Source organism: Cryptomeria japonica, chromosome 3, assembly GCF_030272615.1.
Source record: "Cryptomeria japonica chromosome 3, Sugi_1.0, whole genome shotgun sequence".
Taxonomy (NCBI): Eukaryota; Viridiplantae; Streptophyta; class Pinopsida; order Cupressales; family Cupressaceae; genus Cryptomeria; species Cryptomeria japonica.
The window spans coordinates 626,624,371-626,646,083 of NC_081407.1; the positions used below are offsets into that span (position 1 = coordinate 626,624,371).

General features: G+C 38.9%; 1 protein-coding gene across 1 annotated transcript; it reads left to right on the forward strand.

Annotated features, from left to right (window-relative positions):
- The first annotated feature begins 640 nt into the window (after nucleotides 1–640).
- On the forward strand, nucleotides 641–1,555 carry LOC131044249 (uncharacterized). Its single transcript, XM_059217585.1, has one exon. The coding sequence runs from the start codon at nucleotides 641–643 to the stop codon at nucleotides 1,553–1,555; it is 915 nt and encodes a 304-aa protein (XP_059073568.1).
- The last annotated feature ends 20,158 nt before the right edge of the window (nucleotides 1,556–21,713 follow it).

Here is a 21,713-nt window from a genome sequence, read left to right on the forward strand (position 1 = left end):
AAGGGGATAAGATTTGTGTTACAGAGTTGTCATATATATTTGCAGCAGTATTGTAAGTCTATTACTTGATTTGAAGTGGATGCTCTTGTGGTGGTCAACTTTGAATCAAATTATAACTAATTCAGATTTGGGAGTTGGTGCTTCCAGTGGGTTGGTGCTCACAAAACAGAGTTTGGGGGTTGGTGCTTCCAGTGGGTTGGTGCTCACAAAACAGAGTTTGGGGGTTGGTGCTTCAGTGGGTTGGTGCTCACAAAACAGAGTTAGGGAGTTGGTGTTTCCAGTGGGTTGGTGCTCACAAAATTGTAAAAGAACATAAATATATATAGCATTCATTTTCAGTGGTTTTCTCCTGCATTGGGTTTCCACTACAAATCTTTGTGTTATTGTGTTCATATGCAAAATTATTTTAGTGATTGATTCTATCATATAAAATATTGAATTGAAAAGTTTCATTATACTGATTCACCCCCCCCCCCCTTCTCAGTATAATTGTTTGCTCTTCAATTGGTATCAGAGTCGGTTCCTTCGAAGATAGCCTTACAACTTGAAGGTAGATCCTCAAAAGAGGACAATGGTAGATAACTATGCAGTTTGAAATCCAATTTTCGATGGGACAAATTATGCATTTTGGAGTATCAAGATGAAAGCCTATCTGAACACACTTGGTTATGATGTTTGGCAATCCGTGGTAGATGGATACACACCTCCATCAACTCCTCCGACCGATGCAGCAGGAAAGAGGAAAAGTGAGAATAATGCCAAAGCAGAACATGCTCTCCTATGCAGCCTGGCTTATTCTGAATTTACAAAAGTCATGCATTGCAAATCAGCAAAAGAGATATGGAACAAACTGAAAAATATCTATGAAGGGGATGAAAAGGTAAGAGAGGCCAAGCTTCAATCACTTAGAATGAAATTTGAAAGCCTTAAAATGAAGGAAGATGAAGATATCGCCACCTACTTTTTGTGTGTGAATGAAATCGTAAATGCAATCACAACATTAGGAGAAGAAGTTGAAGACACACCTCTTGTTCGAAAGTTGTTGAGAACTTTGACAATAAAATTTGATCCTAAGATATCAGCAATAGAAGAAATGAAGGATTTGAAAACATTAACAAAAGATGAATTGTTTGGAATCCTCACAGCCTATGAAATGAGGAGAGAAGACAAACCATCACAAAAGGAGGTATCTTTCAAAGCATCAAAGAAGGGAAAGAACAAAAATCATACACCAAAAGAGAGTACAAGCAGTGAATCAGATGAGGTTGAAGCTTACTTCATGAGAAAGTTCAAAAAGGGCAAAGGCAAATTCCCTTTCAAATGTTTCAATTGTGGCAAGGTTGGGCATTATGCTTCAAAGTGTCCTCAAAATGAAAGTGATAGTAGTGAAGAGGAGAAGAAAAGCTATTCAAAGAAGAAAGGAAAGAAATACTTCAAGAAGAACTACTCAAAACATAAGAAAAGCTTCTACTCTAAGCAAAGTTCCAGTTCATCGGAGGAAAGTTCTGAAGATATGTCCAGCGGTGATGGAGAAGAGATTATTTTATGGCAATGAAAGTTGAAGATGATGAAGATGAGAAGGAAGAAGGACAAGAGGCTATATGTGATGAAGAAGATGTAGATCTTGAAGAAGAGTTACATTATGCATATAAACAAAATGAAAAGCTAAAAGGAAGGGTCTCAAAATATAAGACAAAATTACAAGAATCAAGCAAGCTCATTGAAGACTTAAAAATACAATTGGAGGAAGCAAAGAAGAATGAGAAGGAAATAAGGGATTAGCTTAAAAGAAAAGAGGAAGGATGCAACAAATTAGAATTAGAAATTGTTTCCTTAAAACAAGACTTGGAGAAACTTCAAAAATGTGAAGACAACACCAAGAAAATGGATCGACTTCTTAAGGCACAAAGACCTACGTTCATTAAATCAGGTCTAGGACATGAAGAGGATCAAACAGCAAATGCTACTAAGTCAAAAACTTTGGATGATTCATGGAAGACAGTAGAAAACAAAAGAAGGAAGAATGATGCTCAAAAATCTCATCCTCCCACAAATATGTTGAAAACATCTCACATAAAGAAATCACATGTAACTAATAATTATTATCCATTCAAAGGACATTGTTTTTCATGCTATAAGTTTGGTCATAAAACAATTGATTGTAGAAGTCATACTAGAAATATTTCTAACTTCACTCCAAAGATACAATTCATTTTCTTCTCTAATGAATTATGATGTAATATGTTATGTGTCACAATTTTGGACACAGCCAAATTCTGCCGAACTATCTTCCCTAGTTTACCAAGAAAGGGAGATGTACCTATCAAAAAGGAGGAAACATCTACAATGACTTGGAAGAAAAAACAACAAGAAGAGAAAGAATCTTTATTTGTTCAAATAGCTCTTCATGCAAAGAACAAGAAGGATAGATGGTATGTAGATAGCGGATGCTCAAGGCACATGACAGGGGACAAAAACAAATTCATCTCTTTTGAACCAGCAGATGAAGGATCAGTAAGGTTTGGTGATAACACAAAAAGAGAAATAAAAGGTAAAGGAACACTTAGTTTAGATTATGGAAAGACTAAAGCTAAGAATGTGCTATATGTCAAAGGCTTAAAAGAAAACTTATTAAGTGTTAGCCAACTTTGTGATCAAGGACATAGTGTGACATTTTTGTCTAAGGGATGTGAGATTAAAAAGAATGGAAGACTCATTGCAAATGCCCATAGAACTACAAATAATTTATATATTCTAAATGAAATAAATGAAGAAACGTGTAATTTTGTTCAAGAGGATGAAAACTGGCTATGGCACAAAAGGTTAGGCCACCTTAACTTTGACAATCTTGTCAAGATCAACAAAAAGGAAGCAGTAAGGGATATGCCTAGAATTACAAAACCATCTAATGTCATTTGCAAACAATGCCAATTTGGGAAACAAACTCGAGTAAGTTTTAAAACCAAAGAACACTCGTCTTCAAAGCCTCTAGAGCTGATACATACAGACTTATGCGGACCAACCAGAACAAAAAGTTTGCAAGGTGAAAGATATTTTATGCTACTCATAGACGATTACTCCAGGATGACTTGGGTCACCTTTCTAAAAGAAAAATCTGAAGCTCTTGCAAAATTTAAAGCCTTCAAAGAGTTAGTTGAAAATGAGATGGATGTCAAAATTAAATGTCTTAGATCAGACCGAGGAGGGGAATTCACTTCAAATGAGTTTGAAGATTTTTGCACAAAACATGGAATAAGAAAACTTTCAACAGCAAGAACTCCACAGCAAAATGGAGTTGTTGAAAGGAAGAATAGGACAGTTCAGGAAATGGCAAGAGCTATGTTGAAGGAATCAAAGATTGCATACACTTTTTGGAAAAAAGCAGTTCACATAGCAGTGTACATATTGAATAGAGCGCAAATAAGGGTAAACAACGACAAGACACCATACAAACTATGGAAAGGAAGGACTGCAACTGTTGATTATTTCAGAATTTTTGGCAGCATTTGCTACATTAGAAGAGATGAAGAGGACTTGGGAAAGTTTGATGCTCGGTCAGATGAAGGAATCTTTCTTGGATATTCCACCAGAAGCAAAGCTTATAAATGCTACAATAAAAGACTTCACAAGATAGTTGAAAGTGCTAATGTGAAGATAGATGAAGGAAAGCAATTTGAGAAAGCTATAGAAGATCATCCTAAGGAACAAAGTGATGAAGAAGAATTAAAAGAAGAAAGTGAAAATGAGGAACAAGAAAGTTTTGAAACTCCATCAAAAACACCATCAAAGACACCTTTAAAAACACCATAAAAAACTCCATCAAAGTTTGTTTAGAAAAATCATCTAGAAGGCTTGGTTATTGGAGAGTTGGATACAAACATTTAGACAAGGAGGAGACTAGCTCCCACCACAGAACATGCTCATTTTTGTCTACTTTCTAAGATAGAACCAAAGAATTTTGATGAAGCTAGTGAAGACAAGTATTGGGTAAATGCTATGAATGAGGAGTTGGACCAAATTGAAAGAAATCACACATGGGAGCTTGTTCCAAGACCCTCAAACAAAAATGTCATTGGGACCAAGTGGGTTTTTCGCAATAAAATGAATGAGGATGGCAAAATTACAAGAAATAAGGCAAGGTTTGTGTGTAAGGGTTATGCACAAGTGGAGGGAGTCGATTTTGAAGAAACATTTGCACCAGTTACCAGATTGGAAGCTATTAGAATGTTTCTAGCTCTTGCAAGTCATAAGGGTTTCAAAGTCTATCAAATGGACATGAAATCAGCCTTTCTAAATGGTGATTTAGAAGAGGAAGTATATATTGAACAGCCTGAAGGATTTATCCTGTCAAAAGAGGAAGATTATGTATGCAGATTAAAGAAGGCACTTTATGGTCTCAAACAAGCCCCTAGAGCATGGTACTCTAGATTAGACAACTACCTTCAAACACAAGGGTTTAAAAGAGGAGCAGTAGACAGTAATTTGTACTTCAAATGTGAAGGCAATCATTTGCTGATTGTAGTTGTTTATGTAGATGATATCATTTTTGGTTAGTAAGAATCAAATGTGCGAAGAATTTGCTTCTAACATGCAAAAAGAATTCAAGATGTCTATGCTTGGAGAACTTTCTTTCTTCTTGGGATTGCAAATTTCACAATCAAATGAAGGGATATTTCTCTCACAGACTAAGTATGTTAGGGAGATGTTGAAGAAATTCAGAATGGAGGATTGCCATCCTGTCAGTACTCCTATGGTCACTGGTTGCAAACTTAGTAAAAATGATGAATCCCTTTATGCGAGTCAGACTCAATATAGATCCATGATTGGAAGTCTCTTATATGTAACAGCTACCAGACCAGATATAATGCAAGTTGTTGGTGTAGCAGCACGGTATCAAGCATCACCAAAGGAAACACATGTACAAGCAGTTAAAAGAATCTTCAAGTATTTGAAGGGTACAATGAATTTTGGATTGTGGTACCCAAAATATGATGATTTCACTCTCAAAGCATACACAGATGTTGATTGGGCAGGTGACAAGGATGATAGCAAAAGCACTAGTGGAGGAGCCTTTTTCCTTGGCAACAACCTTGTATCCTGGTTGAGCAAAAAATAGGCTTCAATATCTCTATCTACCACAGAGGCAGAGTACATTGCAGCAGCAGCATGTTGTACGCAAGTATTGTGGATGAAACAAACCTTGCAGGATGTTAAGATTGAGTATGATCATCCTATCTCTATCTATTGTGATAATACAAGTGCAATCAGTATGTCAAAGAATCCAATGATGCACTCCAGGACAAAACACATTCCAATCAAAGTTCATTTTCTAAGGGAGCAGGTTCTTGAGTAGCAAGTAAGGTTGGAATATGTCCCAACCAAGGAACAGTTAGCAGATATTTTTACAAAGCCTCTTCCAAAAGAGACTTTTGAGTACCTAAGGGGAAAATTGGGAGTAACATCACTCTCATCTTCTCAATAAATGCTTCTTATGAAGCATAAATTCGGGGGTAGGTTATAAATAGCAGAAGACCCCTTGCCATTGATGTCAAAGGGGGAGAAATTGGAGACAGGGGGAGCATTGGACTAAGGGGGAGTATTGATCATCATTTCATATTGAAAGGTTGCCATCAATGACAAAGGGGGAGATTGATGGAAATATTGTCATTGATGTCAAAGGAATTTATTGATTTAGACTATTATGTTTCACAAACTATAGCTATGCATTATATTGTGATAAAGAAATCTGAGCATACACAACAAATTCAATGATTATGAAAATGAGAGCAATCAGATTCTTCATACTGAATTTTCTGTATGGAAACTACAGACATTCATTTTTACATGTCTTCCATGGTTTCCAAATTCAGAAAATTGGTTTAAAAAAATTGCAGAGCTTATATTGTTTTCTGGAAACAAATATTATGGCAGATCATGGATCGTATTTCTGATCATATTTTCAGTGACTATAATGGAGAAAGTCTCCTAGTCTAATCATATATAGACAATATTACTGTCATACTTGTATAAATACATAGACAAAATATTTTATACTCTATATAGAGACAGACATATATAACATGATAACAGTGGCAAGCTATTTAGAGACAACCATACATAATACGATGCCAGTGGCAGGTCATAATTCATATGTATGCAAATTATATTCATATCTGCAACCAGTGGCAGATCATTTAGAGATAACAAATGCAAATATATTACGACAAATTGGATTTTTAATAGGTTTGGAAGTTCAACATCAAATAATGGATCATGGTTCTATGTGGTCAAGGTTAATACAATCAAAACATAATAGATCGTCTACGTACAGTCATAAGAGTAAAATGATTGTAGGATAATGTCAGCAAGTAAAATAAAAATGGTGGTTAACAATTGTTAATATTAAATATTAACAAGTCTAAGGGTGCGACATTTACAAAGTTAGATAGTCGTGACTTTATATAAGGCGGTCACTGCTTGTATGAAGAAAGGCAACTCTTAAGGGAAGTTAAAAAAAATATAAAATCATATTGTGAATAGAATGGAATTGGTGTGAGTTACGATTATTATTCTAAGAAGGAAAACTACAGTATATAAGTGTGAGTAATGTTGCGTTAGAATTTCTCATAAAAGGAAAGGGGCAGTATAGAATGTGGCGTGTGGTGTAATAAATACTGAAATAATATTATAAGAAGAATACGTATGCTGTGAAGACAAACATGAATATAAGTATATAAGAGCTGCAAAATGTTCAGAATATAAAGAATTTATGAAATTAAAATTCAGAATAATCAAAAGATTAATAAGGTATGAGCAAATATTGAAAAATATGTGGTCTGGAGTTTATGTTCATTTCTAAAGAAGGGGATAAGATTTGTGTTACAAAATTGTCATATATATTTGCAGCAGTATTGTAAGTCTATTACTTGATTTGAAGTGGATGCTCTTGTGGTGGTCAACTTTGAATCAGATTATAACTAATTCAGATTTGGGAGCTGGTGCTTCCAGTGGGTTGGTGCTCACAAAACAGAGTTTGGGGGTTGGTGCTTCCAGTGGGTTGGTGCTCACAAAATAGAGTTTGGGGGTTGGTGCTTCCAGTGGGTTGGTGCTCACAAAATAGAGTTAGGGAGTTGGTGTTTCCAGTGGGTTGGTGCTCACAAAATTGTAAAAGAACATAAATATATATAGCATTCATTTTCAGTGGTTTTCTCCTGCATTGGGTTTCCACTTAAATCTTTGTGTTATTATGTTCATATGCAAAATTATTTTAGTGATTGATTCTATCATATAAAATATTGAATTGAAAAGTTTCATTATACTGATTCACACCCCCGCAGGTCCGCGCAGTTGTATGACACCAGGGAGTTATTCAGTTCAGTTATTAGCCTTTGGGGAGTGTGATGGAGGATTTGAGGTGTCTCCTAGCCTTTGTGCCAGCGGGTTGTGGCCACCTCCAGGCAGGAATGGTATGCTTTGAGGAACTTGGAGTATGTCTCAGCTGGACGTGAGGTTTCCTTGGTGGATGCAGAGAGGGCTCGGGAGGAGCTGACCACCAGGTTGGAAGCAGTACTAGCATGAGACTTAGCTCAGCGTACCCAGGAGTTGGATGCCGAGAGGGCAACGTCGGTGGCTATCGAGGACAAATTGGCTAGGGAGACAGTGTCATTTGAGTAGCAGTTGGTGGAGGTTGAGACTGAAAAGTGTGTTTTGCAAACAAGTTTGGTTTAGGCACAAGAGGACTTGGATGTCAAAAGAAGCAATAATGGTGAAATCTGAACTTGAGCATCGGATGGTAGCAGAAAAGGGTTTTCAGGCGAGGACGTAGCAAGTGTATAAGTTCTGGGCTCGACTGGCGTTAGCAGTTCTATTTAATGTCATCTCTATTTTGTATTAAGTCGTTCGGAGACAACTTCTTTTCTTTTGGGGGGGATGATGTTGGCGGCAATATTGTACACGGAAATAAAACTAGTTAATTAAGTTGTAATTGTGTTGGTTAGTTGGCAACCGAGGGGTGGCAGTTGTGGTGCAACAATTGGTGCTCGCACCCCCTTGGTATATTTATATACTTCCGAATGTAACTTGTGAGGTACTTCCGAATGTAACTTGTGAGGGGAGACACTTATGAATGGAATAACATCTAATATATTACATCTCATATCTATGGCATTATTATTCTACATTACATGCTTTATGTTCTAAGTTATTCACCCGAGAGGGCAAACAGATGATTTGTTAATCACGGGAAAAGATCACCTCATAGATCAATGTAAGAAAGACCTTGCTAAAGAATTTGATATGAAGGACTTGGGACTCCTTCATTACTTCCTAGGTTTGGAAGTATGGCAGAATTCTGATGGCATTATACTAAACCAAGGTAAATATACCTTGGACATTTTGAAGAGATTTGGAATGCTAAACTGCAGACCCATGACCTCTCCAATGAAAACAAACCTTCATAAACTTAAGGAAGTTGAAGCAGAATCACAACCCTCAGATCCTATTCTATATAGGCAAATGATTGGGTCCTGTTGACGTGTATTTTGTACACCATCATACACAGAATAAAATACCTTAAGGCATCTTATCCTCTCTTGAAAAAAGTCTCTAACTGCTGAAGATTCGCATGAAGGATCAGTTAGGATGACTACAATGTTCTGGTTAGTAGGGTCTCTACGTGTGGATAAGCACCAGTTGGTATGATATAATTTGTCGTGTCCTCAAGGGGATCTTACACTCCGAAATTCCGAAATTTACTAAACTAAGAAGCTTTTCAAAAAATAACAAAAGGGATGGGGTTTTGAAAGAATTTTAATCTAGTCTAACCCTAAGAATGACTTCGTGTGAACAAGACTTGGCAAGATTCAACCAACTTCAATTTTGCCATAAGATAACAACTCAATTGAAATTGATGCAATCTTCTAAGGTAACAAAATGATTTTCAATGCATTAAAGATCAAAGACACCACCACGAAGGTACATATCCAAGACACAATAATGATTGAAGGTTAAATAATTCAAGGTATTCTCCAGTCGACCACGCAAGGCGTTCCTACAATCAGCAAGAAGCTAGTGGTTTGGATTACGAATCCTACCAAAGATCAAGTCTCACACTATGTCCTTCAAATTAACACACTACTTTGATTGAGCATGATTCAAGTAAATTTAACAACCATGAAGATAACCAAGAAAGTTGCAACAAAACACCATAACTTCAATATTTCATTGATTTCAAAGTCATCATGTACAACAATTGCTTGAATTCCTCTCCTCAAACTCAATCTTGCTACAAAAGTAAAATTGCTCCTAACTTTAATCTCTCTAATCTCTCAACTATCTCTATTCTCTATTACTCTAGTTACAAATGAAATGAAAAATGAGGGTATAAATAGCATCCTCAATTACAATGAATGGTCCAGATTGAAAGTAGACCAACGGTCAAGATCATGACACCTAAACCCTAATTAGGGTTTGTTACAAATGGCCTCCTTTTTACTGAACAATATTAAATGCATAGCCAAATATTAAATTTGGCACAAAAACCTAGGAGACATAAACCAATGACAAATAAGATGCCATGTCATCTATAACAACCTCTCATCTAGAATCTTATTCCCTTTCCAATTCTCTTTTTTAGCATATGCAATGAATCTTGACACGATTCCTTCGATCTCTGCAATTGGAATCTCGGGAAGATTCTTCATACTTTCTTCCAAATGGATGACTTGATCGAATGCATCTAGAAGAGCTGCGTCCCATGAAGATTCAAGTTCCTTTGTTCTTTCAATCAGGAGCATGGTGGCAAACATCTGATCATATTGCTCATCTGTAACATTAGCGTCCTTGCAAAAGATGACCTTGATTCTATCCTCTAATTCCTGCATATCCACATCTGTCTCGACCTCGATCCTTCTGCCAAGAATGGTACGAAGTACCTCAAATACTCTGTCCTGGATAGGATTGATCACCTCCTCAACTTGGCTACATTTAGTACTGATGTCCTCGAAGAGAACACTCTTCATATGGAGTAAGGTTGACCACTGAAGCAAACTGTGAGGTCCTCCATCCATGATCTTTTCTTGCGCTAAGACCTTCCTTGATGTGCGTCTAATTACTTTCAAGACAGGAATGATAACATCTTTGGTATGGGCAAATCCGGCTACTGTTATCATCAAATTGTGGATTATCTCAAGAACCTGGATAGCTTGATGAATAATCTTCATCATCCTTGTTACAAACTCTATGGCCACTGTATGAGATTTATCCATCCAAGTACTTGTACGCTGGACCATATTCCTGAATCTTTCTGCCTCATTGATTGATTGAAGTGGAAGTGCCTGCACTGGTGATCTAGCTGGAACCTGACGTCCCAAAGGTTCATTGATGTGACTGAAATATGTCCTCCATGCACCGACCTCTCTCTCAAGCTTTCTATTCTTCTCCATTTCTTCTCTAAGCTTGTCCTTCAATGCTTCAAATGAATTGGTGGCATCATCCAACGTCTGCTCTGATGTGGATGGTCCTAGCTCAAAAGTCTGTATATCATATTCCTCTGCTAGGATCTCACCTTCATATTTGTCTACTGTCGGTGTAGCTATCTGCAGTTTTCTGGATCCAGTCTCATCTTGAATCATCTTGGACATCTTGGTAGCCTTTCTCTTCTCTGTTACTTCATGAGAACGTCCAAAAAGGCTCTCTAAATCAATTGCATTGTCCTCGTCCTCTACTACGATCACCTTGGTTAATCTTTCCTTCAACCAATCTGGGATAGCCGATCTTGTCTCTTGAACTTGAATTTCTTTATGCACTATTTCCTCTTGTCTGGGAGGAGATGTCATTTCATTGTCTTCTTTATCTTCATCAAACTCATAATCTTGGAGAGATCCATCTGGTGACCCTTGCTGTGCCTGTCCTTCCTCCTGCCTATCGTTCTGTACCATCGACTCCACGGATTCTTCCACTTGCAGTGTCCTTTTCTCCTGTTGAGAAGATGTGTCGGATGAACGATCTAGGTTGGCCTCTTGTTTCTTCTTGGAAGATTCTCTCTTTCCAGGTCTCTCTTTCCTCTTCGAACCTCTTGGATGGAGATTGCCCTCACTGGCACATCGAAGGTTACCTTCACCTGAATTTCTAGGATTAGGATTGCCTTCACTTACACTAGCTCCACCTTCGGCCGGTTTCTCTTCCAAAGTGAAAGTCATAGCTATGCCTTGCTCTCTCAACTTTTGATGTTGTACGTCAACCCATCTACGAGTACAAGACAAGACTGGAGCCATTAAAGCATCTAAATCCACGACCTCGGGCTCATTCTAATCTAACCTTATTGATTTGCTTTCTCGATCATAGGATGACTGGATATGTCTGCCACTATCCTGTGCTTGGTCGGCCACTCTGTAAATCCTGCATTTCCTGATGAAATCCAAAGGCAATCTAAAATGCATTTTTCGTTTCACTTCAAGATCATCTAAGAGATTCATCATAAAATCTTCAATTTGGTACTCCTGCTTAAATTTCCTACCGACTGTCTCCTCTAAATGTCCATGTGGATCAAAGCTTTCCCTCAAAGCAAAGGTTGAAAAAGAATACAAGGCTAACTCCTTCTCTGTGTCATCCATGGCTAAAGCATTAGGACATACCTCAACTGAATTGCCCAAAATGATAGGTACTGGAACTCCATTCCCATGTCTGTGTCTGAATGCCTTTGCATATGCTGCCAACTGTCTTGTTACTTCAAGTAACACAATTCTGTCTATCGGATATCTCGGCAACATGTATGGAGGTAAAGGACATCCATGCACTCTAATATAAGTAAACTTCAGAAATTGGATAAACCAAGCACCGTACCTCTTCACCAATTCTTGTGCATCCTGAGATAATCTGTTGTGAATCCCACCTTGCAACGTCCTTGTGATGTTCATCGTGAAGGTATCATTAACTAGCTTGTAGTTTCCTCCTGGCGGATGATGCAAGTAGGCATAGGAATCACAAGCTCTGACCTCGCCGGGTCCTCTTCCAATCACTCCTCTGTGAGGTAGTCCTGCGTACTCAAAACTCCTGATCAAGGCATAGATGACGTATGAACTCATGTGGAAGGACTTGGTAGCCTTGAGTCTCCTCAACTGTATGTCTAAGCAATGGCTAATCATCCTAGCCCAATGTATCGTACCCTTTCCCCGAACAATCACCTGGATGAAGTAGAACATCCACTTCTCAAAGTAGAAGGCGTGAGGGGCTCCTGTAACTCGGTTGAGCATTGTAATCAAATCTCTGTACTCCTCCTGGAAATCAATCCTGTGCGGTGTGTTCGGGATCTTGCTCAGACGGGGACGGCTCTTAAGTAACCAGTTCTTATTGATAATGCTTAGACAAGCATCTGGATCATCTTCGTACATTGACTTGGCTCCTTCTATGCTCTTGTATATCATGTCCCTGTGCTCTGGAAGATGGAAAGCTTCACTTATAGCTTCCTCTGAAAGGTACGCCAAAGTGTTTCCCTCATTGGACATGATCGTTCTGGACTGTGGATCATAGTGACGAGCACACTCGATCATCAACTCATGGCACTGAACAGCTGGAGGAAAGCCGGCCGCCTTAATGATGCCACTCTCGATTATTCTCCGGGCGACAGGTGATGGCTTGCCAATGTAAGGGACCTCTCGAAACTTCCTCGTGCTGAAGTTACCCAAGTTAGTATCTCCAATGTTGCTCCACTTCGACACGATCTTAGTCTCCACTTCTTCGGTCTTCTGATCTTCTTTCATGAGAGCTGACCGACTGGTGGATGCTCCCGCCTTCGGGGTTGCCATACCTACACAACATTTCATAATGAGAAACTAGATCTTGCAATATATAACATAGATTAGAGAATATTTTAGGAAACTTCATGATAAGTCTTAGAGTTATCATTTCCTAAAAAACGATTGAGCTAGGAATTCAAAATTCAAAATTCAAAATTTAAGCTATGACGATCTAAAACTTAAAACAATAAAACCAAATCGCCATACCTCACGAGAGAGCTAACTCTAGAATGCAAATGAATAAAATCGCCTAGGCAAAATTGACGTTAGATGGCCTTCAACATGATCTTTTCTTCAAAATAGCAATTTCGCCACCTTTGGTATGTCCCTGACGTAGTCTTCCAATGCTTGACAGGTTCGCACAATTTAAACTTCAAGTTCGCACCTCCTTGGATAATATTTGCGCCTTCCTTTGGATATAAATTCGCACCTCCTAACTTGAAATGAAATTCGCACCACCTTGAACACAACTTCGAACTTCTCCCTTTGTCTTCCTTAAATCGCACTTGAGATGATAAAATGATAAAAAATAAAAATCTTCACCACCCTTTATAGCGCTCACCTCATATTCACCTTGAGGCCGACTTGGTAATTAAATAAGGCAATTTAAACGATTTTTAAATAAATACAAGGGCCGACCTCCATAAAACAAATAAATACCAAGCGCTATATTTAATTTTTTTATTAAAATAATTAATTAATTATTTGCCAACGTTTTTTAATTTAACAATTTCAATTTTTACAAGGCAAAAACAATTAATTAATACCAAGCGCAAATATTAAATGCCATTTTAATTGGATTTTCAAACTTATCGAATTTTCTAGCATTTAAATAATTTCAAAAATGTGTTTGAGCGCCAAAATTTGAAAATGAAATATACAAACCTCATCGCCCTGGTCCCTGACTGAAGGACAGGAGCGATCCATCATCTTGGTCTCGATCCTTGCACTTTTGACGTTCAAAGTCTTCATCTTCACGTTGAAGTTGGCATTTTCGTTGGGTCCTTCGATCTTAATTGACTTGCTTGTGCGAATGAATGCATCTCATGACCATTATCGCCCTGGTCCCTTGGAGAGGGATAGGAGCGATCCCTATTCTTTTACGTGAGATTCTTCGTTCTTGATATCAATTCCTCGTTCATTATCCTTCAAACAACGTTTTGAACCCTTTGCAAGTTTGTTTTGTCATGATCTTCGAAGGATGATAAGTGCTTTAGCAAATATCACCCTGGTCCCTTGGAGAGGGACAGGAGCCATCCTCATAATTTCTCCTTGACCTTTGTAACTTTGAACTTCAATCTTTGTTGTGAAGGATAAACAATGCTATTCTTTCATTCCACTTTCGTTTTGCTTGAATTCCACAAGACACCTTGATGTTTTAGAAGATCATCGCCCTGGTCCCTTGGAGAGGGATAGGAGCGATCTTGAAGCTCTAGCTAGAATTTGCCACCTTTCAACCTTTGTACTTCGATCATCATCTTTCAAATGGCGTTCTCGATCTTGCCCATCCTTGTCTTGCCTTGATTTTAAAGGAATATGAGTGTTTTAATAAAAATCGCCTCGGTCCTTGTCCAAAGGACAGGAGCGATATAACTTTCTTATTCAAATTGGTATATTTTGACGTTCGACACCTTTGCATATCACCTTGTTAAGACGCCTTAGACCTTGTGTGATCCTACAAAACCTTGACTCGGCATGAATTTTACATGAATTGGCAAGTATAATAGATATCGCTCTGGTCCCTTGGAGAGGGACAGGAGCGAACTTTAAGATTTTGAGCTTGTCTTTGTTTCCATCCACTTGCCATCGCTTTCATAATGTAAGATGAAGTCCCTTGATCCTTCTTAATCACTTGATACTTGTTTGACTTTTGAAATCTATGCCTTTATGGAAATATCGCTCTGGTCCCTGCCTGAGGGACAGGAGCGAACCTAGGTGTCTTGGTGTAAATCCTTTAATGTTGCGACCTTTGATGCCTTGTGTTTGTTTGAGATGCCTCGAAATGCCCTTTGCCACCTTGTTCTTCATCTTGGAGTGTCTTGAACTTAAAGAAAAGGCAACATTACCATTATATCGCCCTGGTCCCTTGGAGAGGGACAGGAGCGATCTTGCTCTTGTGGGCTTCATCTCGCCTTGTTAACTTCAAAAATTATCTTCAACATACTCGTAATGTTCCTTTCCACTCATCCATGCCTTGGGATCCATTGTAACTTGGCAAGAAAATCATCTAAGACAAAAATCGCTCTGGTCCCTGCCTGAGGGACAGGAGCGAACTTGGGCATTTAGGTCCCTTGTTGACGTTTCATAATCTTCAATTTATCTTCAACGGGTTTAACTCATATCTTTTCTTGCCTTCAAAACAAAAACTTGCTTGATCTTTGTCCAGAACATGCCCTATGAAGGACTTCGCTCTGGTCCCTGGGAGAGGGACAAGAGCTACAAAGAACTTCACCCTGGTCCCTGATAGAGGGACAGGAGCGATTTTTACATTTTGAGTCATTCTCCTTCACGACGGCACTTCAAGTTATATTCATTTGGTAGAACACATCTCCTTGGACCTCTTCAAATCATCAAGTCGTTAAAATCCTGCAAGGACAAAGCAATATTTGATTTTAAGCTCCGGTCCTTCACTGAGGGACAGGAGCGATTTTCTTCCCTGAGGCATTTCCGTGTTCGTGAAATTCTTCAATTTATATTCAACGGAAAGATCACGCCTTCCTTCATCACTTTTAATTTGAAATTCATCTTGACTCTGCAGGGACAGTAAGATATTTGAAAACGAGCTCTGGTCCTTCACTGAGGGACAGGAGCGATTTTGCTCCTACAGGCCAAAATAACATGTTTTCACAAGTTTAATCAATTCACGAGTTAAAAACAAATCATTCCCAATGCCCGGGATCAAAAATCAAAAAACTTCAAAATTTAGTCAAAATTACTCAATTGGACAAAAATTCACATTTCATCTTCAACACTTAGACAAATTTAAGCTCTGCACTCAAAATTTCCAATTGAAAATAGACCATTTTGGCGAATTCATTGCATTCAAAATTGCATCCTACGAAAGGAGGCTCAAAAAGCTCTCAAAACTTACTGGATTCTGGACTGAAAAGACGGTAATTAAAACCCTAAGGCTTGACCCTAAATCCAGACAATTGACTGACTAACAAAACCCTAAAAAAATGAAGCGAAAGGCGAGCGAAAAATGAGCAAAAAGAGGGGGTCCCCATTTCAAATGGGGTGATGTGTGAAATGGTCACAACATCTGGCGACACCACTGAGAAATGTTGAAAAACATTTGGGAATCAATCTTTCTAGAAGAAAACTCAGAAAATCTCCCTCAACAAAACCAGGAGTTAAGAAACACTTACAAGAAGAGACCATCATATTGAGAGAAAGTATCAAGTCCACAGTTACCCATGTGTGTGCAAATGCGTTAATTCCCCTCAACAAGACAATCATGATCTTCAGGTTCCCCTGTGATAAGTTACGTAGTTTGTCTAGACTCCAAAAGCATCCTGGATAGAGCCTCGCTGCCAGTCAGACGTCTATAGTCCCGACGAGGTTATCGCCGCAAGCTCACGAACATTGCTCCATTGCCACATGGCGTCTATAGCCCCGATGGAGTTACTCGTAAATTCCCTTTAGCCAATTTGATATTTCGTTTAGCTCATCTTTTTCTTTTGATCTTCTTTTTTTTTTTTTTTTTTCTTTTGATACTGCTTTTCAGTTCCGTCAATTCTTTTGGCTTGTGAGTAGTGAAACTCACTAGGGTCTGAGGATTGCGGTGGCGCTGAAGTTAGACTTTAGATTTTTCACTGATCACAGCTTCGCCTGGAAACCATAATGACTCGGAGATTATAAGTGTGTAAAAATATAATAACTAGAGGACAAAAATACGTGAGTTCAATAAGCTAATCTACTTCAATGCAAATACGTCCTGACTCAAAGCTTTATTAAAAGAAACTCCCTTTGTAATTCCAAAAGACCTCATGATTGTCCAAATGCAACCAACAACCTAGCGGGAAGTCAGAGCGTTACATAACAAAATCACCCAATATCAAATGGATACCCCTCAAAACAAAACAACTAACCTAAAACAAAAACACCTAAACTAAGAAAACGAAAACAAAACAAAAGGCAAACCAAAGCGAGAAGAAAAACAAACAAACGGAAAACAACGAAAGCAAACTAAACTAGCTATGTACAAGGGAAGGCCTTGGGCATCTTAGGACTGGAAATAATGTTTGAGATACCTCCCATTGACAGGCATAGGGATGTCTTCTCCAGTTAAAGTCTGTAACCTAAATGCATTTTCTCCCAATATCTCTGAAATTTGATAAGGGCCTTTCCAAAGCTTATCAAACTTATCATGTTCTCCTCGTTTCTCATGTGCTTTGTCCCAATACAGGACGAGATCTGAAATTCGAAATGCCTTGACTCTTGCTTGTCGATCAAACCATCTTTTCACCACTCCCTGGTGTTTTGCAAAGTTTTCTAACGCTTGATCTCTCTTTTCCTCCAGGTTCATTAACTGCGTCAATCGGTCTTGTACTGCATCAGTGTCTTCCATGTACTCCTGAATAAATTTCAAAGTCGGGATCCTGAGTTGCATGGGGAAGACTGGATCTTGACCATAAACCAGAAAATAAGGTGAAATGCCTAATGCGTTCTTGGTCCTGATTCTGTCTGCCCATAAGGCGAACCTTAACTGGGTGTGCCATTCTCTCGGACTTCTTTCTAGCAATTTCTTGATAACACTAAGCAAATTCTTGTTGGTAGATTCTGCTAACCCATTACCCTGAGGATAATAATTTGATGAAAACTTAAGGGTTATTCCATATTCAAAAGCCCAATTTGAGAATCTCAATGATGTGAATGCCGATCCATTGTCGCAAACCAATGCATAGGGACATCCAAACCTTGTGATTATATTTTCCTCCAGAAATTTGATTACAACTTCAGAAGAGCAAACTTTAAGTGCTTGTGCCTCTGACCATCTGGTACAATAATCTGTAGCTGTGATGATGTACTTGTGTTGTGCTGAGGATGCGGGGTTAATAACACCAATAAAATCCATTCCCCATTTGGCAAATGGTCTGGCCTCAATCACTGGATTCAGTGGCATGGCAGGATTCCTTTCTCTAAAAGCTGCGACTTGACATGTATGGCAAGTCTTGATATGATTAAATGTATCTTTGAAAAGCGTAGGCCAGTAATATCCTGCTCTCAGGATCTGATGAGCTGTAGCAAGGTTGGCTCCATGTCCGGTCCCAAACTTGGAATGGAAATGTTCAATTATCTGTTTTGCTTCATCTTTGCCAACACACCTCAGATATACTCCGTGATTTCTGCGATATAGAACAGTTCCTTGAAGCATGTAGTGTTGACACTTTAATCTTAATGCTCTCTTCTGTGTGGGTGTCATACGAGCAGGGCATCTGTGATTAAGTAAGTATGTCACAATATCTTTGTACCATTCATCATGTGTGACGTCTTCTAATTCATAAACTTGCTGGACTAATCCTGGTCCATCAATTGCCAATGTCTGCGCCAAAGCTTGTCCTCGGACAAGTTTCATGGGCTGTATTTCAATATCAAATTCTTGGATGATGGCGACCCACTTTCCTCTTCTTTCTCCTAATTCATTCTGCATGAGAAGAGTCTTGACTGCCGCATCAGGTACTATTGCATAAATCGTGGCCCTCAGGAGGTAATGTCCGAATTTCTTAACGGCCTTTACCAATGCGTATGCTTGCTTTTCGATGTTGGGATATCTAAGTTCTGCATCTTTTAGCGGGGTACTCATGAATGCAATCAGATTTTCATCTCTTTCTTCACTTCTCTGGGTGAGAATAGCGGCACAAGTGTAGTCAGAAGCGAAGGAATATAAATAGAAAGGCTTGAGGTAATCTGGACTGATCAAAACTGGTGCTTCCGTGATTGCGGTCTTTATTTCCTCAAACGCCCTTTTGGCTTGTGGAGTCCATTCAATTTTAGCATCTTTCTTTAACATTTCATTCAAAGGTCTGACAATCTCGGCAAATCCGGTGATGAATTTTCTAACGAAGTTAATCTTGCCGAAAAATGACTTGAGTTCCTTCTTGCTTGCTGGCAAATTGATAGTGGATATGGCCTTCACTCTTTCAGGATCGATGGATATTCCTTTTTCTAAAATGACATGTCCTAAAAGCTTTCCTTCTGTGACTCCAAATATGCATTTCTTTGGATTAAGGGAGACACCGTATCTTCTGCACCTTTGGAAGACTCTTCTTAAGTCGTCCACATGATCTTCTCTTTGCCTAGAGAAAACTGTGATGTCATCCATATATATAACAATGCATTTACCAATTAAATCTCTGAAAGCGATATCCATAGCTCTCTGGAATGTGGCCCCGGCATTTATAAGTCCAAAAGGCATTCTCTTATATGCAAATGTTCCCCACTTGGTGGTGAAAGCAGTCTTTAGTCGATCTTCAGGTTCGACTAGAACTTGGTTATATCCTGAATATCCATCTAGAAAGGACATCATCTGTGATCCATTGACAACCTGCAACACTTCATCTAATGATGGTAGCGGATAATTATCTTTCTCTGATGCTCGGTTGAGATTTCTGAAATCAACACACAATCTGATCTCTCCATTTTTCTTTCTAATAGGTACCAGGTTGGCGACCCACGTCGAGTGTCTTACTGGGAAGATGATCTTGGCTGTGAGTAACTTCTTCACTTCTTGGTATATCAGGGGTTCCAATAAAGGATTAACCGGTCTTTGTCTCTGCCTGAATGGCTTGCTTCCTGGCTTCAACGGGATCGTGTGAGTGATAATTGCAGTGTCATAAGTCTTGAGATCTTCATAGCTCCATGCAATGACATCTGGGAAGTCCCTCATATTTTTCAAGATTCCATTTCTTTCAGTCGCTGAGCAGGACTTACCAATGAATACATTTTTAACTTGTTTATCATCACCTAGATTGATCGTGTCGCACATGTTTCCTTCCATGCTGTGGTTCTTCTTTTCTTTCAATTTGTCAGGATCAAAAATTCTCTCCAATTCTACCATTCCTTTTGGAATAGTGTTTGTCTTTAAATTCAAGACACCTTCAGCATCGAATTCAGCTTCTCCCACTTCATCTTCATCAATGATCTTTGTTAAGAAGACATCTGTGTTGGTTAAGAAGTCCAGAATGTGCTTGTCGTCTTCGAAAACTTGAAAATTGGTGATGTTATCCGGGACCGAAGGGATTGAGACTCAACTGTGAATTTCTTCAATCCTTCTATTGCTAATGGTATCAATGAACTAGCAGCCTGTGCGAGGGAATTAGCCACTTGATTCTGATGTCTATAAATAGAATTGATATTGAAAGCTTCAAAACTTTCAATGAGATCCCAGACTCGATTTCTGTATCTCGTCAATCTTTTGTCATGGCACACATACTGCTTCCTGATTTGCCTTATAGCTATTTCTGAGTCTCCATATACTTGCAGTATTTTTGCCCCCTTTTGGAAGGCTAATAATAATCCATGAATCAAGGATTCATATTCAGCTACGTTGTTGGTGCAAGGAAATTGTAATCTGTGAGCGACGAGGTAGGTTTCTCCCATTGGGCTAATCAATTCATAACCAGCTCCAGATCCTTGTTTGGATTTAGATCCATCGAACCTTAATGTCCATATTTGATTTTCTTGATTTTCTGTCTCTGGACTTTTCTGACTTTCAGATGATGTATCGGATAAGACTTCGTCTTCCATAGAACTCTCGGTCTCTGTAGAGCTTTCATTCTCTGAATCTTGAATTTCTTCCAGAATTAGTGTCTGCGGGGCTCTTTTATATACTTGCTCCAATGCAGTCTGGCATAAAGCACAGGATAATTCTGAGTGGACGGCATTGTGAATTCTACACCAATTTGGAAGAAGCAAATCTCGGACGGATGTTAGGTTGCCAAGTTGCACACTTTGCTGAATGTTTCTATGTACGAATCTCCTGAAATTTTCAAACATGCCTTCATCCTCTTGATCAGATCCTTGGTCACTTTCAATAATAATCTCTGTAGACTCTATCACCTCTTGCTGGGTATCTTCATTTTGTACGTTTTGTACCATCAAGACTTCCTCTACCTTAGGCTTATATGTCCCCAGGTCGGACTCCAAAAACAGGACTTCATTGTCTTCCCCATATTCAGTTATCATCAATCTCAACCTTGGAGTGCTATCGATCTTGATCTGGTTCGGGACTCCTCTCCGTGGTAGCCACATGTGTGCGAAATCAGTTGACACATACCCATTCAATTTTCGTGACCAATCTCGACTTAGGAGCATCCCATATGAATCTGGAATATCCACTACTGATATATCTATGAAATTTTGGACTCTTGGGTCTGCGGCCAATTGCATATGTATGTTGTTTAATTCACCCATGATTGGAACTTCTGTCTTGTCAAGCTGAGTGACTTTTCTTTTGGTAGGAGCGGGAGTTATACCTAGTCTTTGACAAACAGCCAGGGGCATCACGTTACTTGAAGCTCCGGAATCATAAAGGCAATTGTGTAGTAATTTTCCAAATATTCTAACTGATAACAGGAACGGGGCCGGTTCATCTTTTCCTTGGGAAGGGACTGAGGTCTCCTCACTTGGTTCTTGATGTTTGACTTCATTAATCTTTGAATGATCGTCCTTTGCTGGGCTCTCCTTTTTTGAGTGATTGACTTTGTTTATAGATTTTCCTTTCTTGACCACATCTTTCTTGATCGCTACTTCCTTTTCTGGAAGAACCAGGTTAGTGGTGAGGTTTTCTTTGACAGTAGGCTGAGTCCTCTTAGTCTCGCCCCTTTTAAGTAATACTTTTCCTTCCAACATATCTTCCTTTTTAGCTGGGAAGGTTATGGTTTGGACCGTGCATTCATTCAATTCGGATTGTCCTTG